Source organism: Haemorhous mexicanus, chromosome 5, assembly GCF_027477595.1.
Source record: "Haemorhous mexicanus isolate bHaeMex1 chromosome 5, bHaeMex1.pri, whole genome shotgun sequence".
NCBI lineage: Eukaryota > Metazoa > Chordata > Aves > Passeriformes > Fringillidae > Haemorhous > Haemorhous mexicanus.
The window spans coordinates 12,351,735-12,379,120 of NC_082345.1; the positions used below are offsets into that span (position 1 = coordinate 12,351,735).

General features: G+C 38.1%; 1 protein-coding gene across 1 annotated transcript in view; it reads right to left on the reverse strand.

The window, feature by feature from the left end:
• Positions 1–8,196: 8,196 nt before the first annotated feature.
• The window catches only part of SYT10 (synaptotagmin 10), a 34,899-nt gene continuing 15,709 nt past the window's right edge, over positions 8,197–27,386 (reverse strand). Inside the window, exons 3-7 of the mRNA XM_059845923.1 lie at positions 23,793–24,357; positions 12,707–12,827; positions 12,199–12,370; positions 10,588–10,717; positions 8,197–9,499 (exon numbers count right to left, since the gene is read on the reverse strand). Coding sequence (XP_059701906.1) covers positions 9,428–9,499; positions 10,588–10,717; positions 12,199–12,370; positions 12,707–12,827; positions 23,793–24,357 — 1,060 coding nt within the window. The 3' untranslated portion in view covers positions 8,197–9,427. The remainder of the gene's footprint in view (positions 9,500–10,587; positions 10,718–12,198; positions 12,371–12,706; positions 12,828–23,792; positions 24,358–27,386) is intronic.

Genomic DNA, 27,386 nt, shown 5'->3' on the forward strand with positions numbered 1-27,386 from the left:
GTATTAGTAAAATCAGCATTTTCAATAGTAGCTCATACCCAGAGATGTGCTGAAGATTTCTAATACAGTCTGAGCTGTCAGAAAGTGACAAAACCATGGTGGATGTAAGAGAAGTCATTCTGCTTGCCTTGAGACTGGGCTCTTTTCATAAGATGCTGTGACACATCCTCACATGTAACCTGATGAGGAGTGCACCGAAATCAACAGCAATGGTCCTGCTGGATTTCAGTGTTGGGCTGGCCAAGTACAGAATGCTTTCAGAGGAAATTACATATTAAAAAGACCTACAGAGTGACTTTACTGGATACATTTAATGGTCTATTGTCATGATATTAAGAAAATATTTTTGTTTTAATCAATACAAGAACTATTGGGGTATAAAGTAGCAAGTGATTAGCCCAAAAGAAAGCCCCTTTTTAAAGCATGCTAGAATTCTTGTATATTTGGAATAGGATGATAAATAGATTTTTTAGGGATGCAAAATATATAAATGAATGTGTATTGTTAATACTTACACCTTAAGAGGCTGAAATGAATCACTTTTATTGTGCTATATTATTCCAATAGCTATTCAAACTACAGTAGATACATTTACAATTTTGTGTTTTTCTTGAGATAGCCCAAAAAGGGAGGTGGAATATTCTAATTCTAGTCAGAAAAAGTCACGTATAAAGGAAAATGCCTTTTTGCCAGCATCTTTGTGTTTTGCTGCCACACATATTTTTTGCTGAAAGGCTTTTTAACTTCTTTTTTTTGCATCAGTATTATTTTCAGTGCATGAGTAGATTGGTACTTTAGTACCATTTTTTGCCCTACTAGAGATTAAATTAGAATATTCTGTCTTGAGAAAAACTCAATTTTTAACAACAGTACATGAAAAAAAAAAGAAAAGGAAAAATTTAAAAGTTATGTTGATATAATTTGAATGAAATCTCTTTTCTCAGCACAGCTTGCTCATCATTAAGCCCTCTTTGGGTAGAACTGCTCTTTGACTTGATAGACTGCCCTGTGCCTGGAGGGCAGGCAGAATAAGAGCCAGGATTTGAGGGGTTAATCCACAGAGCTTCTCTGAAACCTGGCTGTGACCTACAATTGTCTGCTACTGGTAAGTAGCTAAAGTGCAATAGTGCCAGGCTCCCTTTCAGAGGAATACAGAAAAGGTCCAGCTGTGCAGATTTTGGCTGCTGGCTAAGATAAAGCTATACTTTCTCATTAGTGACTTTGATTCCATAGCCCAAAGTTACCTTTGTGGACTAAGAACTGAAAAGGCTTAGGTTTAAATAAAATTAATCAGGTTCTTGTACTATAAGGATAATTAAGGTCATTAAACACTTATAATACATGAGGCTTGAAAGGAATAGATGTAAGAGTGGGACGTGCTCTTTGGAGAGTCCCCAAAATCTTTTTTTTCATTTTCTGTGGTAGCCAAAATCTCCATTTACATGAAGAAGAAAGACACACCCATCCACGCATATCCATTTGACAAAAATAATTACAGCTGGCAATTCTCTGTCTTGTTCAGCTATGCAGTCATTTCCCTCATAACTATTATTACACAATTAAGCCTCAGAAAACCATGGTGAGGGAAGTAATGGTCTTCTGTTGATCACTCTGATTTTTAATAAGAGGCAGCCACTCCCAGGGTGAAACATTCACTGTACACCCACTACTATGTGACAATCTGGGACAAAGGAATAAAAATTCATTATTCTGCTGAACCTCCATAAATAGGAAGAACAGGAGGAGACAGAATTTGGCTGAAACCTCAGTTCCAGGACTCTATTCATGCACAAAGACCTGTGGGATATTAAGGGAGAAATACACCATAATTATGACTTCTTATTTTTGAGTCATCAGAGAATTAGCACCCGCAGCAGCCCAATGACTTGTCCACCATTTTATGGTATTAGTTGAGGCTTGACTTGAGAACAAAGCCAGGACCTTGTGTACCACAGCAGCATTTCCAGAGCTGTTTCCTATTGGCTATTCAAGCACTCTGGGTCAGGAGCTTTGATAATGTGAAGAGGTGACATTATATAAAAATGTTTTTTCATCTGCTGGAGATCTTACAGCCTTTGTCAGGTGCAAATAAATAGGAGGCCATTACAGCATCCAGAGAGGAATGTGTCTGAGCACATGTGGGAAATGTCCTTTTTTTTGCCTCAATTGTCCTGCAAGAAAAAGACCAGGGGGATAGGATGTGCCATGAGCAACTACCAGTGCTCTTTACACTGTGAATCCTCTGAGAGCAAGATCTGTGGGGCAGAGGGTTGTTTTTATTTTAATAACAGACTCAGGTTCTGAAATTGGCTCCCACTACCCTCGTGAGCTTTCAAATGGCTGTACAAGATATGAAGTGGGGAAATTATGTTAAAAATCCCTTTCTGTTTGAAATATTTGTTACACATTTATTTTTCTCTATTGAAAAGACTCCTCAACCCCTTTTTATATTTTTGACTTTGCCTTTAAGCTTTTTACCTTTTTGGTTTTTTTTTTTTTTTGTTTGTTTGTTTAATTTTCCAGAGGGCTCTCTTCATACTCTATAGGCTTTTCCCTTCCTCTCTTGTCTCCTGTTATGGCTCAGATGTCATAACAAAATTTTAAATATCTTTATTGTTCAGTCCACTTCTGATCCTATTATCAGTCTCAACTCATAGCATATTGAAAAAAAGCAATTCAACCCTTTTTCTCTCTCCTCTTGCAGACTACTTTTATGGAAATGTATCTGCTTCACAAAAACATCTAAGACCCTACAATTTCTCCTGAAATTAACCTAGAAAGTGTCCCAAAACACCCAGATTCTTTTTTGTCAATGCTAATCTTAAGTGCCTGAAATTCCTACCTGTGATGTTGATGAATATTTGTTGGAACATTCCTGATATTTGAAATCACACAGAGCCAGGCAACTAGGAATTCTATACCTGCAGGAAAATATTGCTTTATAATCAGAAACACATCTTTCCCTTTCAAACTACGAGGTCCCAGGATATTAGGTCTTAAATCTATACCATTATTCTACACAAGCAATTTTAAACATGTTCTAGAGCTTTATTTATTGTACAGAAAGTTTTTACTCCCTGCTCTTGTTTAAATTTTATCCTATTTTCCTCATGGATGGATGCATGGATTTACTTTACTTCAGGGTCTTGAATTTTTAAGGTATGAAAATATCCCAAACTGTTTAAAAGCAATCTCTCAAAGACACTCATATTCTTGTATTTTGAAAGAGAGGAAAATCGTATAAAAGGTAGGTTGCTGCCATGAAAACATGTTTCTGGCACTCTTTTCTAATCAATGGCTTTGTGAACCCTGAAGTTGGGATGAAATAGCTGTGCCCTCATCCTTTCCTTGGTCTGTCTTCAGTTCTTTTGTTGTGTCAGGCTTCCTGACTTCACCTCTCCAGGGGAGAGGCAGGATTTCCCAATTCTTTAATTTTTGCTGGGCTTTGGGACACTGTGTCTGACTTAACTGTGTCAACACAGGCAGTCTGAATGGATGTGCAGCTTTTCTTTTTGAGAGTCTGTGAGTACTCTACTTCATTAAAAATAGAATGGCATTTAAATATTTAATCTTAAATATGCAAACTTAAATATTTCAAATAAATGGAATTGAAAATAACAGTCTATATGCATATTTGTCCTGTCTCAAGCTTTCCCACCCATTCATGGGAGAGCAACCAAGCCTATTTTCTCTGTGAACTACAGTACCAGCTTGCATCCCCAGCCTGCTCAGACGTAAATCTTGTCTGCTCTGAATCAGATCTCTTGATCTTTCCTGTGCCTTTTTCCTTATGCCTGCATGGGATTTCTCCATTTTAGATGAGATGCATTTTTCAGACTGGCTATAGCATCAGCAGACTCTCCCAGGCCACCAAGATGGACATTAACATTTTATACAACTCATTTGCTCCTGAGAGACACTCCCCTGTCAAATATTTTCTGCCTGTTTTTCCCTAAGATAGATTTTTTGAACTCACCTAGTTCAGCACCAATAGTCAACTCAACATATTGTATTCATAAATTATTACTGAGCAGCTCCACTTTCATCACAGCAGCTCTGTGACTTCCTGCAGATCCAACTTCCAGAACATACTGCCTTGATTTATTTTTCAGGGAGTCATCATTCCTTTTCCACAGGAGGAAGCTTTAGTGTTCTGGCCACCTATTTAAGCTGTATTTATATGTATTGGTTATATTTTGACAATGTTGGTACTGAGGATCTTCAGTAGCATTGACATGGCTCAGCAACACAGGCTTAGCCGCAGAGTGTGTAAGAAATGTCCTCCCTTGGATCAGCAAGGCACAAACACTTGTCAATAATACCAACAAAGTGACTAGTCTCCATGATAGCACAGTGCCAAATTGGTTTTTCCTGTTCTTCAAATTTAACATGCTTTGTGCCCTTCCAGGGGACTGGGCCCCATGGAACACAAGAATCACACTTGGGTGGAAAAAAATTCACGTGGCAATAGCAGAGGCATTCTCCTCTCTGAGCCTGTAAAGAGGTTTCCCAGCAACAGCAACATTGTAGAGGTGCTATCAGATAAAACATCAAATCACAGCCCTGAGCACCTGCTATCATCAAGCATCCCTTAGCACTCAGCACAAGATTGAAGGTGTTAGTTCCATCTTCCTGACCAGATTGCCCTGTGAAATTCAAATCCCACCTGCAGCTTCACTTTCTCTTAGATTTCTTGCTCCTGGTTTCCTTCATGCTGTCAAAACCTGCCATTTTCCAGGGTTAAGGAAAAGTGCCTCGTGCAGGAGATATTTATTCATCTAGATAAGTAAACAAAAGACACTTTTAGAAGTTAAGGTATATTTGCCTTGGAAAAGGCAAATGGCTGTGATCAGCACCTCAATGAACTCCTATGCTTAATGCTGATGCTTCTTCAGGAATGTACTTCTTTTGTCCAGTTTTCCAGCAGAGAAAGAAAGAACAGGTGGTAAAACTACTGGAATTATTATCAGTTTCAGGAAGAAGGTTTCAATTTCAGGGCATTTGCAGATGCATGGAACAGCTTTGTGTCTACTGCCACATTTTCCTTCATCTTTCCTAGCTCTGAGTCTGCTCTGTGCCATAATGTGGCTGTTTTCAGAGAGCTCAGTTTAGACTGGCAAGACTCAGAAGCTAAATGAAAGTGAATCTTGAGTTAAACTGAGTCTCTGCTGTGGTGTGAATGAGAGAGAAAATGTCCCAGCAAAACCTGCATTAATATTTCTCATATGTATGGTATATTTTATCCGTATTTTGGATGGTCCGACACATATTACATGAGCTTTGTCCAAAAGTCACCTCACTGATTATGAAATATGCATCATATTTTAACAGCTATAAAATTTTCAAGCCTGTTCATTTGTAGAAATAATGTCATATGAACTTCTCAGGTCAAGGAACTGTCACTCAGTACATATTTGTCAAGTGTTTATCATGAACTGAAATGTATTTCTGATTAGCTGTGAGTGTCCTGTTGTAACAGAAGTGCTAAACAATAGTGATTGTACATCCAGCAAGTGCAAGTACTTGTATGTGCAAACCTAGGTTTTTGCATGCTCAAATAAGGTGATTTTCAAATTTGGCAGGCACATATAGGGATTTCTGAAAAATGTTACATTTTCAGCAGAAGAAGAACTCTATTACTGAGTTCTGAAATACCCTTCTTTTGAATGTTTCCTCACTCAAAAAATACAGACAAATGATTTCAGATGTATAAAGCCTATTAAATTAATGGAGTATAATAAAAAGTTAGTACATACAAAAGTTTGTAAAAAAGAGATAGCAAAATAATCTTGTAACTAGACTATCACGTATATGTTGTACATCACCATGTTAAAAATTTTTAAAGAGATTGCATTGAATCCAATTAAAAAGCTGAGAAAGAGGAGAAAAGGATGGATCAGATGAGTCTTGTAACGAAACTTTTTTCTTAATATTGCTCCAAAAATGCATCCACAGAAAGAAATTAGGTAACTGCTTTTTCCCTTGAAAAAAATCAACCCAATGAAAACATTTATTGGTAGCTCAATACTTTCCTAACAAATATGGGAAGTGGGGGTGATTCTTTAAGAAAAATGTATCATTTTGTTACTTAACCATAAGTAGTCCGACGAATTGCATTTATTGGAGAAGAAATTTTGCAGGGGAAGTTGCTGGCCACTTTATTTCTGACAAATATTCATATCCCTAAGACCAGCATAGACGAAGATGGTGAGGAAGGAGCTGGTTGCCTGCTGGGAGGGTGAAGGGAAGGGCCATGTCAGCAGGACTGTAAAATGCTGGGATCCAAAGCTGAGGTCATGGAGTGCAGAACATGACTTAAATCTTTGTAAGCTTGTGCTCACCTGTGCAGTGTGGGAGTATAAAGAAAGCCTGGCCATGCAAATACAGTTCTTAAGTACTGGTGCTGTATCCAGTAAACTGCTTCAAGCAAAATAAGTTAGGCCTTTAGGAAAGGAAGATTTTCTAACTGTTGTAAAAGTAGTACAATATATTTTAAACCAGCCTTTTGCCACATTTTTCTTCCCCAAATCAGGGTCATGTATAAGATAAGGGAGAAATGTGGATAAGCAGAAGAAAAAAGAAAAAAGGATGGGAGCAGAGAACTTGCAACTTCTCCAAATTTCCAAATTAAAATATTTAGAATTCCTTAATGAAGATATGCATCGAGCAACATATTCCTTGACTTAAACTGTGCTAAGCTCTTCCTTGGTGCTTTTGTGATGTCACTGGGAGTAAGTTGTGAACCAGGCTCTAAGGCCAAGGGATGGGTTATGCTAAGTATATATCCTGTCTTTTGAGATGGCTAAGGAAACAATGGAGAAAAAAAAAAATCTTTTTCACTAGTTCTATTAATCACTGCAAAGGGAATAAAGATAAATACTTAAGGGATCATTTCTGAAGCTAGATGTCCAGATGATTTTGCAGCCTGATTTCTCTAGATGAAGAGCACCCATCAATCAGGTTTAGACACAGAAGTCATTCACTGTTGTTATTAACAACACCAAAAATAACACAACAAGGGGGCACAAGCCGAGCCTTTGGTATTTGACAACAATTAAAATTTAAGAAAATGAGTCTTGAAGTACCTTACCACCTATGATGAAACACACAAGATACTCAGAGAACAGTAAAATAGGTAAAAATATGTTGCTCATTGCTGAACACTTATGCTACATTTGATCGTGAATTTGTTCGCTTTTTGGATATTAGGTGCAAAAAAGTGCAAAGAATATTTAATTAACTCTTACAGTACCACATTACAAAAAGTATTCTCTAGGCCAGAAAAGCCACTGTTGATATAATTTATATTAAGATAAATGTATACATAAAATAGTTTTTCAATCTCCGTATATATATATACATATATATCTGTTTCTATATCAGCCTTGCAGAATCGTGTTGAAAATTATCTAGGCCACAGAATTTTGTTAGGATAACAACGATGAGAGGGGAAAAAATCTCACAGAGGAGAGTTTGTTCTCCTGTTAAAAAAATTACTCATCCAGACTAAAAGGAGGAATGAAATTCTGCAAGGCTGCTCTGTATTTATGGTGATGAAAATACAATCTTAAGCAGGGAGGATCAGTGTTCAGCATTACCAATCCTCTCTGGGAGAAACCATTTCTGCCTAGAGGCCATGAATAACAACCTGAAACAGGCATTCAAAAACTTGGGCTGGAGCCTTTTCTTTTTTCCCTTTTTTCTTTCTTTTATTTTCTTTTTTTCCCCTTATTTGTAAAGACTGTCTGAGAGATTGATTTTTATATTTATTTGCTTTCTTGCTGTGTTCATAGGCACAGGAGGCAAGGTATAAAAGTGCCTCCTTTTTTGACGCCTGTAATGTTAAGACCAGCCCTGCTAGCTTTTCTGGAGCAGTTTAAGACACTTAAAGGTATTTTTGTCTGTCTTAGAGATCAGTCAGTGGCATGGAGGGACTGGATCTTTAGGGACTGGACACTGGATTTTGTGTCGGCCAGGCTAAGCCAACTCAAAATGGTTCTTCAGAAGTTTGCCAAAATGACTTTTTCCCTTCATATCCAGATGAATTCTCAAAATTTCTTTCATTGTCATAGATCAATCTTCCTGTGTAACTTTTTTCCTGCATGACACTTCTGTAAAAATGCTGTTTTGGAAAACACAATCTCCTCTGTTTTCTTTATATATATTGCAAAGATACAAAAACTGCCACCTCCTAACTTTTTCTAATTACAATCCAGCTTTCAAAACCTCAGACCCAATCATGCTGTCTGTGCTACACTCTTCACAGAAAGAAATAAAAGAAAAAAGGAAAAAAGAAAGTAACTATCTAATTTATCTGATTGAGGTAAACTGCAGTGTTTGGAGATAAATCCTCAGAATAATATGCAGTTCTCTTCTAGTTTTTAAAGTATCTGACTACAGCAAATAGATTTTTGCATTTGCTGTCACTGTGTATTGTAATAAATGAGTTTACTTGCTTGTAAAATAGTCACATTTCGATTTGTCTCTCCATAGACTGACAGAAAACACATCTCAAATTCATATTTAGCATATGTGTCTAGAGGCATCCAGCCAGCAACCAGAAACTAAATTCCATGTGTGCTGTGCACTCAGTAAAAATAACTTCAAAGAAATCTAAGTCTGTCACATTAAATCAAGAATCACTAAAATGTTGTGGGTAACTGCAATATTTGGTCAATTTTGTGAAGAGATAAATCACATTAAATCAATTCCTTTATGTCTGAGCATTCTCTCCTCTGTAGATTGACTTGTGTAAAGATGCAGCTGTCATCATGAGTGCTGGAAGGTTATAACTGCATAGATCCAGTTCTCATACCTGTTTCAGAAGGGCTGGACTAAAACCCATTGAAGTCAGTAGATCTGCCTCATTGGCTCCAGTGGGCTTTAAATCAGCCCTTCCTCCCTGCCCAAGGAATGAACTGATTTTCCAGCTACTCAGAACATGACAACAGTTGGTTTTTTTCATGCAACATTCAGTTTGAAGTGCTATCTTGCAAAGTCATAGAGAATTTAGTGCAATTTAGAAGGAATTTACTACATGAGCTGTCTATGACTATTTACTCAAAAGAATTAGGTGTTAAAAGGTGCAGAAGTTTTCAATTACTTAAAAGATCTTTTTTTCTGGTTTCTTTGCCTCTGAAATGATACAGGCCCCATCAAACCACTGCTTGAATACGAGCCTGAATATATGCCAGAGCTAAAGCAGGTGGATGAATTTGCACAAGGAAGGGTTATATTTGACTCGAGTCAGCCTCATTCACACTTTAATAAATTGTTATAAACTGCTGTATAAGACTTAGAATAGGAAAGATGTATTTTGATAAAAAAATGTGCATACAGTTCATCTGCAGAATGCAAACCTTCTGTTGATGTAGATGTGAGCTAGGGGGAGCTTTGGACACTGAGCACGATGGATCCATTCTGCCTCCTAGGGTGTAAGCGGTGGTTTGGGTGAGGAACAGGATCCCTGGCTGTCAAAACTGGTTGCTCTGCCAGGTAGCTGCAAGAAAAGTGTTATTTTTACAATGTCATCACATCTGGATGTGCATCATACTCATTTCAGAGGATGAGAGACTCTCTCAAAAAAGAATCCAGATCACATCCAGACCCTTTTTGGTCTCTGGATCAAAGTCTCTGTCATCAAAGCCTCCAGCAGAATAATGAAATGACAATTTCTGAAGTGACCTTCTAAAAATGCCTCTGACTCCTTTCATAGGAATGGGTTTATTTCACCAACAAGGGTGGCACCTCTGTCTCCTAATTTACATAGATTAGACAGAGCCATGAACCTCTAAAAGACACCTCTCTGCTGCCTTGACTCAGTTGCCTTGCCCCCACACTCTTCTTGGTGGTTTACTGAAGCCTTGATATGCTTTTGCTACTTCTCACAGGACATGTTGTGCAGCCATGTGCTACAGAGTGGGGGAATCACATGGTCTCAGGCAGCAAATAATTTTTCTGCAGATTGCTTTTGTGATGGGCTAAACAGTGTCTCTGTGCCCCTGCTGCTTCCTAAGGCTTCAATATGTGTCTTTCTGAGTCCAGAGCTGTGAGGATTTTGTGTACAGAGCACCAACAATGTGTGGCCGCAGCAGATCGCAGAGGGAGTCCAAGCCCAGGGACCTGTAGATATAATCACCCCTACATTTGAAAAAGCTTCCAGTAAGCATCTGTTGAATAACTCTGGAGGGAGCTGCTGGTATGTTGCCACAATTTAGCCTAATTTGCAGGCCAGTTACAGATTAATGTTTTAGCAACAGCAGCTTATGCTAAAGATTTTTGAATAGGAAATGATTGCTTTTGAAATTTTTGTAAATGATCTCTTCTAAGTAGCTGTAAGCTCTTTATAAAAATCTCTGGAAATTTAAAATGCCTAAATGCAATCTTACAGTGCCATCAGAGCATCATGGAAATTGTTGAAATGGCCCTTTCAAGTGATAGATAAACCCATACAACTAGATTTAGGCTGTGCTAATTATCTTCTACATGCTCTATTGGTGCTGCACTGATTTTCATGATTCTCAGAAGCCCATAACTGTGAGGAGCAAAACCATGCAATATCAAGGATAAAATTTTGCTACTTCTTACCTCTACTAGCGGGTGCCAGTGAGTTATTGGTTTACGTGGGTAAGCCAACATTTCGTTCCAGTGATCTCTTCCAAGGCCTTCGGCGTCAATTCCTGTCCGGCACACTCCAATGACCTCATTGTGCCCTACTCTGAGAATTGGAGAGTGAGAAAGAATTTATTTTTTATAAAAAATAGTTTTAATAACATCTGTTACACAATCCTCTTTACTGGCTTAGTGTGGCACAGAATGCATGACCAAAGTTTTCTCACCATTTATTACAGATATTAGTTGTAATGGTAGTATAGTAATATTAAATTCTGTAATGGTAACATCAAAAACCTCCAGCCACTACCAGAGTGCTTCTAGCAGCTATAAAAATAGCAATGAAAACATTATCCTTGCCATTAAAAGGTTACAACCCAAAAGACACAAGGTCAGAAAAGGATCATAATACACAAAGTTATCTGAAGTTTTTCGTGCTTGAATTTTGTGTGAGAGGAAGGTGAAGGAAAATGGTGGGGAATACATTTCCTGCTGCAAATGCTTCAGACATAATTTCATAAACTATTTCTTTGCTCTAGCTGTTGTGATCTTTGGAAATTCAGTCAAAATTGTGAAAGATAAGAGTCATAGTTGTAATAGGCTATACCTTAATACTTTGTGCTCCTCACAGTGTCATGAACTGGTTGAGGAACACCAGAAAGTAATTTTCTATACCTTGACTCTATGTACCTTAGAATAATGCTTTCTAATTTCCCCTTAGGAAGTGCTGGGAAGGGAGGTGCTGAGGACTGAAAGTGTGCAAGCTGCTGTGCTCCTTCCCTGCTAATGGCACCACGGTGCCACTCTCACATCTGAGTGAGAAAGTCTTCCTGGCAGAACTTGGAGGACAACCAGAAATCTGATGGCAAGGGAAAACAATCTGAAGGGTGATGTTACTAAATTGGACTTTCACTGTTTATTTGCCCTGCAGTCTCAGGAGCTCATTACTAATAGCACTTGAATGAAGCAGACTTGGCTTGGGCAGGATTCTGTCAGTCACAGTCTTGATCAGCCTGCAGTCCTTGAGCCACTCTAAGCAAGAGTCTTTTCCTGTCAGTTCTCAGTGAAGGCATAGATAATTAGCCTAAGACATGTTATCAGTGAGTGCTGAACCCAAAGGTTACTTATTGAAAGGTTATTTTACTGTCTGAATCAATCAAAGAAATAATTACTACTTAGTTCAAAGACATAATTAGCACTTAATTCCTTTTAAGCCATTGAAATTTTCTTTACCTTCAAATACTTGCTATTTAAATAGAAATTTGAGGTGTGAGGGACTTTTTTAATCTAAAAGAGATACCTGATTTATAAAGTTTGTACATAGTCCATCCCCAGAAATGGCAGCAATGTATGTCAACCCTAGCAGCCTGGAAGAAAATGGAGCCAGATTTCTTCCTTATTTCAGTCATTTATGACACAGATGGAAAGCCATGTGCTTTAAAAGGCATGGAAGCTTTAAACTTCTTCATGAAAAGGCCCTAAGGCTTTATCTTTTGTGATGCTGAAGCTGCTTGTAAGCTCAAGGCAGAAAGCAGTCACTTGCAGTGATCAGGAATTGTCTCTGGTCAGAAAGAGAACTGTGCTTACCTGTCATAATCCATCACTGCAATGGAGAGGCTGACCTGGTCCACGTTCTCTGGAGGGATATCAAAGATGATGGCCTCATTATAAACAGGATTTAGTGTGTTCTTCTTTGTGGTTGTTTTCCTCTTTTTCAGCCTCCGTCCCTCGCACATCAGCGACACTTTGACATACGGATCTGAGTAACAGATAATCAGTTCATCCATTAGGACTCAAAGCCATTCAAATGGTAGCATAAGAACAATATTTGTGGTAGGAATGTTATACTGCTAAGGTAAAAGGTTGCAAAGACTTGAGTGAGCCTGGAAAACACTGATTCCATCATGCTGTAAATGCAAAGGAATTGTACAGCCATTCTGAACGGACACACTGGCTGCCAGTCCACCCAAACAGGGTCTGTGTTCATTCTCTGCTACTTCCATCCCACAGCCATGTCAGACACACAAAACCCAAGGAGCTCTTACTCATCCCCTTCCTGAATAGACTCTGCCTTTTTAAAAAGAAATAGATTCACCTGATGCACCAGTTATATCCATTGCTTTGAGATTCCGACATTTGATGACTGTCAAAGTCATTCTCCCAGCAGTAGGCAAATAACAAAGGGAAAACATGATCTCACCCAAATCTATGTTTTCCTGGAAAAGAATAGCAATTATTAGAAACCTGATCATGCTACCCAAATTCAGTTTAGATCATGCCAAACTAATTTTTTTTTAACATGGAGAGAGGCTTCTTTTTCAGCCTCAGCTGCTTCTGAAGAAGTCACAAGCAATTTTCAAAAATTATTTCTGTAAAGTACAAGAGGAGCAACAACAAAATAATAGTTTAGAGACAAGATCTTCAATTACTAAACTGTGAAATTAGAATCAGAGACAAAACTTTCTGGATTCCTGATATTTTTGTGTTGAATTCACACAAATGAAATGGTACTGAAAGTAGAATGTTGAGTTCTGCTCTTAAAAACACTCATAGTCCATCAGCACAAATAGAAAAAAATCTGATGGAATATTTAGATCATGCACATTTACATGCCATTTAGACACTGGAATTTATGTAGGAGAATAATTTCTGCACAGGTGTGTGTATAAAAAGCTAGTCCTGTCAAAGTGCTTCAAAAAGAAGAGCATGCTCCTAAAAGTTCCTTTTTTTACTGCTCTCAATGTGCTTTAAGAGGTTGTTCTGTTTCAGAATAAAAGCAAAGGAGTAGCAACTACTATATGAATTCCATATGAATTAATAATCCTCACAAAGAGACAGGTTCTATATCGAGACCATGTGCTAAGAACTCATGAAATAAGATATTGCCTTACAGTTTAGATGCTACAACACTTGAGGTGTGTAACCTAAGGGAGTTTCTACCAGTTCTTATTTTTTCCTTTTCTCAGTTATACAATTATGCCAGCACTGCTAAAGTTTAGGTTTTGAGATGTTTTTTATGTTCAAAATTGTTCCTATTCTAAATTTTAAATACACCTTTGCTACCTCCCCACCCCCAAAAAATTGCATATTAAGAACTTAGGCTATGAGTTTCTAAGGGGCTTGTAAGGAAGCTATTCTGTAAGGCAGCCACTCTCAAGCATGTTCATGTGATCTCAAAGCACTTTTATTTTTGGACTAATACTAAAAAGCTTATTTTTAACATCTCAGCTTCAATATTTTATCTGTCCAACCTACAGTTACCCTGAGAGCACAAATTTGTTTGAGAGCTGCTGGATTTACCATACAGCTGTTCTAGCATCAGAAGGCAAACATAATATACTTTTAAATGAAACATATTAAAATAATGATTGCTGTGTAGATGACAAATATATTGTTTACTGTTATAAGACAAGACTGGGCTTCTTGTTCACATTTTTCAGCTGCTGTGAACAGTTTTATTGACTCCCTTCAGGCTAATACTCTGTCTAAATTGAAACAAGTATTTCACATCTTTCTTGAGTAAAGATGAACTTAATCACATGCTTCAGGGTGTAGGTATTTTTGTATTATTTTTTGTTATTGTTTTTTTCCCCTGCATTGCAGACTAGATTGAAGAATGCAGTTTTGGAATAGCTTTAAAGTCTCTGTTGCAGTGGTAATAAAATATTGACTTTTGTGCAGGTTGGTCAATTCACAAGTTCAGTCATTTTGCTGTGATTTTGTTTTGACAATTACTAGTATGATAAGCATGTGAACACGCACTGTGAGCAAATTCCATGCTTGTCAGAATTTCAGATTTCTCAGAATTTCAAAATGATTGGGCTCATTCAGTTCACACAGGACAAATGCAGCTGTTTGACCTCCCCCTTTCTTTGCCACAAAGAGTGCAGAATTTTGTGCCAGAGACTAAATTCCCAAACCCAATTTTCTATTTCAGAAAACAAATAAAACTTGAACAATTGAATGGCAATTCTTTCCACTCATTTGTTACAGTGGCAAGTGATGTATTAAATTTTACAGTTCTGACATATCTGAACACTGTTTCAAGTGCAGCTTCTCCTACTGGCATTACTCTCTGAGTTTAGTGTCTGATGGTTGTTTCTGATATCCATATATCAAAGAGATCTCACTCTTTTGTTTGAAAAGAAAATAGAGTTTCCTAAGTTTCAGTGCTTCAAAGTTACCTAAGGTCTGTATAGAGAAATGTGATGAAGATGAGTTGGATCATGAAATGCCATAAAAAGATCTAATTTTTTCTTCTTCAGAGAGATGGTTTGTGTAGGTGAATAGAGAAAAAATAATTTTTGAAGATGGGAGTATGAACCTGAGTGTTTTATTACTTCTTTTTGAAGAGGAATTGGGTAGACACTCAAAGGTTTGTGTGAGCTCAGCTGTTAAAGCAGAATACAGCCTTACTTTAAAAGAAGCATTGCTCAAAATGCTTGCCAAACTCACTCTGTTGTTACTCTGCATTTTTGAAGGGCAGAGAAAAGCAGTTTCTGCTCTGAGGATCTGCCAAGACTTTTCTTCATACATGAGTGTGAATGTGTGAAGTTCTAAATGTTCTTTGGAAGAATTAAGATTAAAATCATACCTATATAATTATAGTATAAGAAACTGGGTATTGCAAAAAATGTCTGAGATATCTCCATTTTCACACACACACTTTTATTGTTAATTTGAGCACTAGAGATTCATAAATTTGGAGCTGAAAACACAGATTCAGAACTCGATTATAAACATAGTAACTCTTTGTTTTGTTAGATTCTTTTTTAAACTTCTCATGCCAGTCTTTGTTAATCACATTGATTATTATGAATAACATTTTAAAATTCTCTGGATTCTTAAACATTATCAATTTTAGTTGAGATTTAAATACAGCATTCAATTTAATTTAGAATCTCAATGCTATGGAAAATTCATGTGTTTTTTCACTCCATAATTTACTAGATAATTAAGTTGACACAAATAGTCTGACAGGAGCCCTTCAGTACAAGCAAACCTGAAAAACCAAGACATAGACTGCCCCCAACAACCACATCTGCATCACAGTGTGCCTCAAACAAAACACAATCCAGTGGTTGTGATTTGTGCATATTTTTAAATAATCCTCAGATTGCCTTACATCTATCACATAATTTATGAAAATTGCATGACTTAGATGGCTCCCATGACACTTCATCTCTTTCATAGACCTATTTTTATTTTTTCTTTTTCTTCTTGAACTAAATTTGGGTTTCAATTAACAGCTAGCTTTATGGATTCTTGTAATGATTGTCTCCCACTGGCTTCCAATAACAGGTACAGAAAAACCAGCATCCAGCACAGCTGCACTTATGCAAATGGAAGCTTCTGTTGACACCTCATATCTGTCCTTCACTTATTTCCCTGTGAAATATTTCCCTTCTGTATCCACCAGCCACCACACAACATTAAGGATGTGAAACAGTGGCCAGCACTCCACCAGCTTTTATAGTTACCCTTTTACCTCTACCCCATCCATTTTCTGGTATGGTGGGTCTAGAACAAAATAAACCAAAGAAAAAAATGGTCTCATAGGCACATATCAGTTATTCTGATGAACTCTGTGGGTTTTGAGCTACTGAATGCAGATTTTTAAAATTAGCATAATTCTCATCCCACATTAGTAACCACGTGAATGAATGCGCTAATAATACTTTTCCATTACTTCCATTAGGGTGGATCCATTAGGATCTGTCCACATTCTCTACTTTGTGGGCTCCTGGGAAATTAGTCCAGGAGTTGGCACAGTCAGAAATAAAAAATTCTTATTATATTCTATTTGTTATCATACCCAATGGACACCAGCACTCTCATTTCCACACATATGCCTGTAAAAATTCCAGCATTTCTACAGAGGCTGTGCTCCCCACTCACAATATGGAGAAAAGTGAAGGGATATAAAGAGAAGTTTGGAGAACTTGTAGGGGAGCATCAATTAAACTGATTGAGGTTTTTGAACTGCTGTTGCTGAAAAAAGCACTGCTGCCACTTGCTCCAATTAATTTTCTCAGTAGTCTCCACAAAATTCAATAAAAGAGACAACTTTTAACTAGGAACCTCCACAAGTTCAGTGGGGAAGGTGGCTATGGATCCTTCCATGCTCAGGGTGGTTCTTGATACTCAGGTATCAATCCCCATAACTCTGAAACTGAACAGGAAAGCTGTTTACTGCCTATACTGATAGTCTAATAACTTTCATAGTCTCCCTCCTCTATGCCAGCATCTTAACTGATTTCCTATGACAGCAGAGATGAAAAGATTATAGGGACCTGATATATGAAAAAAGGTGTCATTACTGAGTCACAAGTGAACTTTAGACCATTTTTTCACTGATGTTTGTTTCCTCTTCTTTTCCACTAGTTTTTCAAGTTTTGAAATTCAAACAAAATCTTAAAACAGCAACTTGTTCTGTATTCTTACAATGAGCTGTGTAAATGGTACTGGAACTGGAAAATTTACATGATTTTGTTTTTACTAGTCTGTCATTAATTTCCATGGTTAAAATAACAAGTATCTGTACAATTAGTAGTGCAGTAGAAATTAGATTCCCTCAAAAAATTACTTGTTGGTACTTTATTTATCATTCATATTATCAGAATCCCAGAAACAATTTCAGTTCTTAATCTCAAGTTTAATATCTGGAACTACTTTCCTATTAATTGTAATTGGAATGATGTTTTAAAGACTGCATGTAAGTGTAGCACAACAAAAATACTAATGGTAGCATGAACTCCATTTGTACTTGATTTCTAACCAAATTAATTTCAAATTTCATTCTCAGTTTTCCTGCTATATTTTGAGCAAGCCACCATAATGAATAATAATAGTAATTTTCTAGCTACCTAAGAAGGTGCTCAAGCATTTGCTCTTCTAGACTTTTAGCTGCTTCCTTTAGTTACACTGAAAACTGTTCTTCTGTATAGTATGTAAATTTAAAGAAAAATGTGTGGGCAGAGTTAGACCTTTGGATGACTCGAATATTGCAGGAAGATAATTCCCCCATTCCACAGATTTCTCTTTCTCTGTTTAGAAACACATTATATATTTCTGCTTTCCAATAAAAACTATTGACATTAAGCTTCAAGAATCAGGGACAAAATATAACAATGAATGTTAGGAGTTGGATGGAAGGAGAAAGAAGACCTGCCCCCTGAGAAAACTAGCTAAAAATGTATTAAGGTATTCCGGGTTTTGAGGCATATAGCAAGAGTTCAAAGAGTGATAGTAAAGAACAGAAGAGAAATCTACCAGTCTGTTTTCTCATTTATGCCTTTAGAATTCAACGGTACCCTTGCTATCACAGAAATTATTAAAAGTTCTGTGAGGCTCAGGCTGGAGAGCTAATTCTGCCACCTCCCGAGGGGATTTTCCTTTGGAAACCTTGTCCCCACTGCTAATATTTATTTTTGTCTTCTGTTATTCTTTGCATATCAAACCCAGCTCTTTCCTTCCTCAGCACCAGCTCCTGATTGAGCTGTTGCCCTGGGAAATGAATCAATTAAGTTTGTGTTTGTTCTTGCCTCTGTGGAAGACAGTATGGAAGCAGTGGGGCCTGTTGCTCTATAATGACTGTGTTGTCTGCTTGTGGGGGGCTGATGCTTGTCTGAGCCTGTCACCCTGGTTGCTCTGGGTAACTCTGCTGCTGGTTGCAGCCCTGATGGCAGAGGGAGGATTCCTTGAGTCTGCAGAATGCCCTGAAAGCCTCCTGGGTACTCTTTGTGCTGCTCCCTCTGTACAGAACCATCTGTCTCGTGCACCAGGGGATTGTTACACCTTGCCAGGCAGCAAGGAAGCCCATTCCTGCCTCAGAACTGCTGAGAGCAGAGGTGCTTCTGTGAACTAACTGTGACAGGAGAATAACCCAAATTGTATGTGGCCCCCCCACAGAAAGATGCTTTTCTGGAGCTGCAGTGCAATGTCTGCAAAGAGACTTTGCAGTGAGAAACTCCAAGAGCCCTCAGGGCACAGCAGGTCAGATGAGTCATGCACCTGCAGCTGCCACAGCACTGGCTGGAAGCAGAGATATTAAAATCCCTTGAGGAAACCATGCCCTTCATTCACCTAATATTTATTACTTTTTGTGTAGAGTGAAAGTAGCAGTTTGCCTCCAGAAAATCACAATATTAAAATAATTTGTCATTTCAAATGAAAAGAAATATTAAATAATAATAACAGAAACCTTCCCTGCCTTCAATAACTGGACAGAAACCCACCCTTTCTCCACTGCCTTTTCTAATTATCAGCCAGACCTAAAGCAGTTCCAAACCTAAATGAAGGTCTCCAAAAGGTTTGAAGAATGATCCAGAGTATTCTCTCACATGCTCAGCAGCAGCACTGGTCTCATGGATCCCTTTATCACTGGCCCTGAGCAGAAATGCAAGTGCCAGCAGTTCTTGGCTTAGAAGGGGCTCTTCCCATTTACAGAGATGATCAGTGTTCCTACACTGACAGGCCCTGAGTCCTTCACACCTGTTTAAGGCTCTGCTGGACCTTTCAGGTGCATTTCCAGAGACATTCATAGGTCTAAGTGCATTCTGATGAAGATGGGTAGCTGTAGGGCTTGGACCACTACATTGCTGGTGATAAAATATTTCCTAATAGTACCGCTCCTTGAGCACTAGGAAACAGGACAATCCTTAAAATGTGGCCTCAAGGCTGGGCTACAAAAACACCTCTGCCAGCTCTCTGCCACAGCTGCCTTACTCAGGGAAAGGTCTAAAGCTTTGTCCACTTACAAAACAGGGGAGATGGAGAAAACAAAGAAAGATTATGCTGTGGGTGAAATTCAGAGGTGGGCTTTATTCTTGTTTGACGAAGAAATCAGAAGAACCTATTTCCATAATAGAGGCCAGCAGCCAGCAGAATTACCTGTGTTATTTCCTACTCAGGCAAGAGTTTGATATAAATGAACTGAGACAAATGTTACTGTCCTACTTTTTTAAAATATATACATTTAAGCACTTCTGTCTTTCCCAGAGATGCTAATAATTACATCCCAATTGCTTTAGAAACAGCAATCATGCACCACAGACATCACATGAAGACTGTGTCCTTACAAAATCTGCTTTTACATTCCACTTCACAAATGAGCAAACCGCAGCACTGAAATGCCTGGTGTTGGGGAACTAAATAATAATCAAGTTCCATCTGTCTACATGAGATAATTCAAGAGGGTACAAGTAGATGACAATTTGATGACTAAGATCCCCAAGAGACTACCACTGCTGGAAATGGGAACGGCTTTCCTCTAAATTCTGAGCTTTAATTTTTTTTTCCCAATTGCATGGTTTCCTATAATTGGTTACTGTAACAGACTTCACAGGAAACCTTCAGGAAAAAAAAAGCTTACTGACAGTCACTTGCCAATTTTTTTAGGCAACAGCATTAGAGGAAGTTTCCAAAGCAGATGATAAGTATTTTTAAAAGTATTATAGTAACCTTATAAATGTTTACATGCAGAAATTGTTGGATCACAAGCAGTGGACTTCTTGCCTAGAAAATTTTAAGACACTGAATATTAGAAGTGCTTGTTAGCAATTCCAAATAGAGAGTTTTCTTTTTTTAAAGTATGCAGTATATTTTGATAGTAACAAAACCTCAGAAATGTATGCAAAACTTACAAGCACTTGACAGAAACAGAAGCTTCATAAGTTGATTAAACAATCCACTTGATATTATTTGTTTGCCTTTAATATTATGAATTAATTTTCTCAAGTGTAGAGAGAATTACAGTGTTCCAATATAATGAACAACCTTCACAGGTAGTCCAAAGCTGACTCTTGATTTTTTTCTCTTTTTTTTAAATTAATCAGGTGAACAGAAGCAAATAATGGATTATTAATTGAAAATTCAATCACCTATGCAAGCAAAATTTGGGGATATGGCAGATATCTAAGATACTTTTCCTACACTACTGATTTTGCTCTAAATTTACATTAATAATCCAACTTTAAAAAAGGAATATACTTTAGCACTTAAACCAGGTACATGTTACATATTATAAAACATGGTATGTTTTCAATATAGAAACAACAACAACAGAAATACAACAGAAATACAACAGTGAAGCAATGGTATGAATGAAGAAATGAAGCCAAAAACCCAAACTACAAAATGTGAATAAATATCAGCATCTGAAAACAATGAGAATAAAGATGAGTGTGTGCATGGGGGCCAATCCTGGCCTTCCATAGAATAACTTCAAATGATTATTAGGAGCAAATAAATTATATTAAAACTGTAGATTCACACAGAGTCATTGGGTTTAGAGCCAAAAGGACTCAGTGCAACCACCCAGTCTGATTTTCCCAGACTGTATTTTCTGTACCAAATAAAAACTCCTTATGGTTGGACGAACAAATCTTTTAAAAATTATGTTAGCTACTGACAAAGAGTTGTTGCATAACAAAGAATCTCCTGATCTCCTGTGGCAATTCCTTCATAGGCAAAATGTTGCAATTCATCTTCTTGGTAAATCTCTCTAGTAGTGTTTAAGACTGCAGAGTTTGGTGTCATAAGAATAGATTATTCTCACAATGGTAATAGGAATGTTTTTTACCCTCATTTTAACTTCTGAGTAGAAAATTCTTGACTGTGGAAGAGATGTAAAAGATTCTCAGCTGAGGAGAGGCTGTTTCCATTGTTTTTTTTTAAGTTTTGGACTAATTCTTTGATCTATCACTTCTATTATTTTCCACATCTATCATTTAGCAACAGCACGAGCAGACCACTGGGTGTAGGAATCCCGTCTGAGCAGAGATAAAAAACTTCTCAGAACATACTACAAAACAGAGCAAAGGTGAAGAAGTAAAAGCAGGAGAGAAATGTATTTGCAGAATGGCATCCTGTTTCCTGGGCTCTAGTGGGTGGGTATGGCCTTTTCCACTCACTCAGCCTGCTTGATTTGCAAGGATTCTTTATGAACAACAAAGCATATTTTCTTGGATTAGAATGATTTTCCACCAACTGTAGAACCAGCTGGATTCTTCTTTTTCAAGGTTTATCAAAGTTCAGTTGACTCTGGCCAACACTAGTCATTTAACTGCTAGTTAGTGACTTTGGTAAACTTTATATCTGGTGTTTGAGAGAGTGAGTCCTCACTGATTAACATCTCACACAGTATTTATTCCTTTGGAGGTTTGGCTCTCTCAAGTTACAGTTTCTGAAATGACAAAACTAGAAGCCTGTATTCCTATTTCATAAAACAGCTCAAGTAAAACACAAGGCAGCACATTGCACATACAGTTAGTGGACATCTTCTGGGAAGGCTTAATTTTTCCAGGAAAAAAATCAATTGCCAGTTTCTTAAATAATTTTCTGAGAATAGAGTAAGGCTTGTGAAAGCTGATGAGGTTACCCAGCACTAGAAGAGATCTCAATTTTATGTGCACAATGTTGATTTAAGTGGAGACAACCTTTTCATACACATGCAGCACTTAAAACTATACTGACTGAAAGGCTGAAATCCAAAAACCTCATGCTTTCTTTTGAGCTTGACACAGAGGAAAACACCAGCAAAGTGAGTTAGGCCCTAAAACTGCATGCCTTAACCTTAACCCTTAGTGAGGAAGAAACTTGAATCAGGATCCAGTGCCAAGTTTAGTAAGCATTTTTATCCATATGTATATTAGGGTCAACCCCAAATGCATAATCTGGTATGGCATTTCCATCTGCTCAAAACCAGTGATGAACAGTCCAGAGATTATTATTTGCTGAAGCTATCCTATTTATCAGCTAAAAACTTCATAGACACACCTGCTGTCAGTGACCAATGCTTTTAAGTAATTACTAAGGTATTAAACACAATATCAAAGCTAGAAAAAATTTTTAAAAATGGTTATGTGAACCATATTCCAAGACCTTAAACACATTCAGTTTTAAGCTTCAGAACACAGTTCTTAAATTTACCTTAAATCTGAGCTTGGTCAAACTAAGCATACACAGATTTCTGGAGGTGTGCTGAAGGCTGTTCTGAGCAGTTTGGTGGGCCCAGCAGTCGAAATAAATAGCTGCTGTTGTGAATTCACATTTGAAAACTGACTCCACTATTTGACACTCTCTGATATTTATCTTTCCTCAGGGATCACAGTGCTCATGCTCAAACTGGCCAGGATGTATCAGTGCTCCATGTCCTTCTAATCATGCAGACCTAGACCTGTCTAGCAGGTATGAACATCATGAAAGCCTTTGGTGAAAAAGGCATGGGAAGTCTCTGGCTGCAGAGAAGGGACAGTGTGAAGCTCCTGTCACTGATGTGTAGCACTGGCCTGTCCTACATTCACCCCTGTGTGGAAATCCAGCCCGTGCTGAAACCCTGGGATGAGTCACATTGTTTGGATACACCCACAGAAACAGGGATGGCAAAACTTCTATATAAATAGCATGCTAGTTGAAAAGAAACTGAAACCAAAAATCAAAACCAACACTCTACACCTCACTATTTTAACTGGTTTGTTTTTTTTTTTCCCTTGAAATCCCCATCAGGGAGGATGAGTTTGGAATTCAAGGTTAATAAAGCAATATCTGGAGACTGCTGTCCTCTGGTAGCCTGTCATTCATCTTGTCACCTGTGCACAGACCTCCTTCTCTTGCTTGCAACAATAAATTAATTTCTATTTCCTAATTCTTCTTGCTTGTACCTCTTGAGTTTTCCTAGCAACCATCAGCAATGCAGATACAACTGCTGGGAACCCTAAGCACAGTGCAGTCAGCAAAGAACATTTTACACTTCAAGCATTTTCAGCTTCTTTTCCTTACCAAGGCTTCTAACCTATGAAAATTTCCTAACAAGAGCAGGACAGGATGGGCCCTTTTTCTTAACTGATGGTCACTTTGCAGGACAAGGTGTTTTGCTAACAGGAAAATGTTATTAGTTCTGGCTAAGCAATGACTTTCATGCTGTAGTATTTAATTAATAAAAGTGATTTATATACACACAGTGAGCCATAAAGATGACAGGATGCTCCCAGAAGATTTTTTGGTAATTAAATTTTATATCTTCCCAAGTATTATTCTCTGTGCTCAAAGGAAAATATTGACAGCTCCTCTTTTTAAATGTTTTTTTTTATTTTGGACTCTGCTGATAAACAGGGTACACTGCCAAAAACTACAAAAGAGAAATGAAAATATGATGTTAATGCTTTGGTAACATTACTTACTGTGGTGGCACAGTGGATGTCTTTCCATACATTGGCTTCCCTGGAGAGATCTGAGACTTCAAAAAGGTTATCAAGAATAACTTCCCCAATCATGTCATGTCTAGAAAATCTGTCAAAATCATAAACACTGAAATGCAATTTCCTGTTGCTGAGTTGATCATAGGCTACAGGAAACTGAAAGGTTTCATCAAAGACTGGATTTAATGTCTTTCTGTGAACTCGTGTCTGAAACTTCTTTTTCCTATCTGGAAGCAGATAAATCTTAACGTAGGGGTCAGATGTTCCTGTGAAGTCTTTAGCAGGCAGATCTAAGGCTTTGACAATTGTGACAGCCAGGAGTTCATTCTCATAATCGTACCGGAGAGTGAAGTTAAGTTTTCCACATGTTTTCACATCTTCTTGTTGCCCATCAGAATCCACAGACTTCTGTTTGTAGAGTTCTGGTTTTATTCTCCCAATGCTGGTTGTGGTCTCTCCCCTTTGCAAAACCGGGTCTGTCCCCATGTTAAAATCAACACTGGACACTTGCATCTGCCTTGGCAAGTGCCTCCTGAAGGAATTGTGCCTGCACACACACACAGACACACATTCACACAAAACAAGCCATGGTTATCTCTGGGAAACAACCATCCCTCAATAGAAAATATAAGAACAAATCAGTGAAAACACTAAAATTATTAAAAAATAGCCCTCTCCACACCCCCTTCAGTGTTTTGCAAGTGTTCAAGCGTCCTTGAGAGGAAATGATCATTCAGAATTAATTTCTTGGCCCACGAGACATCCACTGTCCCAGAAATAAATATATTTATAACTTTGCTTTCAGACTGTGCAGCTGAAACTGAATTCATGTTCTTTCACAGAACAAGGTGACAGTTCCAACATCGCATGATCCCACTTTTCTAGGGCCTGAGTAAAGTACAGTCAAACAGAAAAGAAAAAGCACTTGCAGAATTTTCATCAGTACTCTCTGCTTTTTTGGAGGTATTCCATGGTGGTTTTCCAATTAAATATTTACCAGCCTTCACACTGATGACTGTAAAAGGCACCTGAAAGGGAAATGCAGAGCTGTGTCTGGAGGGTTTTAGCATAGTGCTTTGCCATCCTACAACGTTTTACATACACTTGCTTGGTATCTGCTACACTGAGGTGCAGGCTGCTTTCTCCAGAAGCACTGGGAATATTTTGTTCTGCTTGCAAAGCGTTTCAGAGTTTTGCCAACAATTTTCTGCCATTCCTTTTTTTTTTCCTTTTGTTCTCACAGTTTGCCATGCAGTGTATTAGAAAGCTGATTCCTGTGCCACTAGCAAGAAACAGTATGTTAAATTCCTTGCAATTCTGAATACAATGTTACATAAACATATGTACTTATGGGCTTATCTTGGCTTATGAATCTGAAAGGAAAGTTGTGCTGCTCCTACTAAGAGTGAAATCAAACCCCTGGTGTGCCATACAACCTTAGAGTAGTATAAAAACACTGGACAAAAAGCTTCACAGCATTTATCAGCAGCAGATGCCATTATGACTACACTATCCAGATTATTTTTTAGGCATTTTCACATTTCCTTGGTACTTCCCTACCCCAACAATCTGTGCTGCAGAAGCTTACCACCTCCTCCTGTGAGCCCACTTAGTTGCCATTAAAGAACAATCTGATTGTCAGAATTTCCTCTGCTTTTTTGCAATCAATTGCTTATTAATGCCACATGTAGCCATGCCTTATTGCTTGCTTTCCCTGTGGTGTTGTGTTCTGAAAACAAGAGGTGTCACAGCTGCGTGTTTCTTTCTTTAAAACAGAAATGCAAATTGTCCATTTGAAAGCAACCAGGACTCATTTCATAGATATTATTTGTATTTCTGCTGTAAGTGAAGAGGTTGCAGAAGGCAAGAAGCACAAAACTGCTGCAGTTCAGCTAAGCAGAGATACAAGAGGGTAATCTGCAGCTATTAAATAATAGACAAGAACGTTTCCCCTTTCAGCTGTTTCAGTCCTGCTAGGTGCAGGGAGCAGTCCTAGCTCAACACAAGAACAGGGCAGGGAGAGCTACATAGTCTAGACTTGAAGTAGCTCAAAAAACCCCAGGTGTTTGGATGTCAAATTTAGATGAGCACTACACCCCTCTTGTAACACACTTGGCCTTTCTTCCTTTACAGATAGGCAAGTGGAAAGATTTTCTTCTCTCTTAAATGTAAAAGCTCCCTGAATTCATAGTGTCTAATTTCCACATTGGAATGGAGTGAGGAATGAAAAGGCCCTGACTGGTCAGAAAAGTAGAATATTGTCCTCAAGGAGTTTCACAGCTGTTCTTGTGCTTTTGCCTCCAAGAAGCACAAGACCTCATGGGTCTGCCAAACATGGTAAAGGGGCTGAATTCCACCCAAAATGTAGCACAACAAATTCCTGAGCAGGCAGCAGTTTAGGAACTATCTTTTTAGTGTCTTTGACTCCTAATGAGGTCCAGGCAGACCTGTGTTACCGCTGCTTCTGTCAGTGCCCAGGAAACTGTGCAGAGAGGCCTTCCTGAGTGCTCCCCACACCTGCAGCTGTACTACTGAGATGCCCAGACAATCACAGAGTCATAGAATAGTTTGAGTCAGAGAGGACCTTATAGATGATCCAGTTCCAATCCCCCTGCCATGGGGGATGGTGTTCAAGCCCTGTTGTACATAAGCAGTGGCTAAAACTGCCTTTGCAGGGGAAAGAGTGAAGCTGATTATACAACATCAGTTTCAGCAGAAACAGGTACATGACAAATTCTATTTTCTTCAACTTTTCTTGTATTTTTGACAACCTGGGTTAATGTGAGCAAAAGCAATATATGAGACCCCAAATCTATGATTTCTAAGGTACGAGCTTTCTTTCAAATTTTCAGACTTTATGCACTTCAGATTCCCTACTGAATTGTTGTGAGATGTCACTAAGTAAAAGAATGCATTTGTGTGGCTGTTGCCTGTGGGAATCAGCAGCACTTTTGCTCTAGTAAGCCAAAGTCCTAATTACACAGTGCCTAGTATCTGTTCTGAGTCACAGCATTTCACCAAGACAGCTAATTGGTCTGCTAATTATTAAGATGTTTCATTGTTGTCATGGCAACATATTTATCTTCCTTTGTTCTGCAGTAACAAAGGGATTAATGACTGTGATAATGAAATACAAGGATGTCAGAAAACCAGGTTGTTAAAATGTGGCAGAGCTACCAACAGATGCAAATCCAGGTATGCAAACCTCTACTGACTCTTACATGCAGCACTCTCTAGCAGACTTGCCTTCCATAACAGAACAAATGCACTTTGAGTACTAGGAAATCTGCATGTAAATTTAATATAAAACTGTATTTTCATGGGCATGATGACACTATGAAGCTGACTTCTAACTCAGTGAGACTGCCACATCTGTGACAAAAGGGAGGGATAGGGTGCTGGTTTATTATATGACTTGAGATTAATGGGGGGTGACTTGGGTCTAGCTTTCCTAGATGGCATTCGAGCAATCTTTTGGCCCAAATCCAGAAAAGAACATGATCACTGGTGGTATTTAGACAGAACAAAATCTTCTCCTTGCAACCACTAAAATCAACAGATATGTTTGTTTGTCTT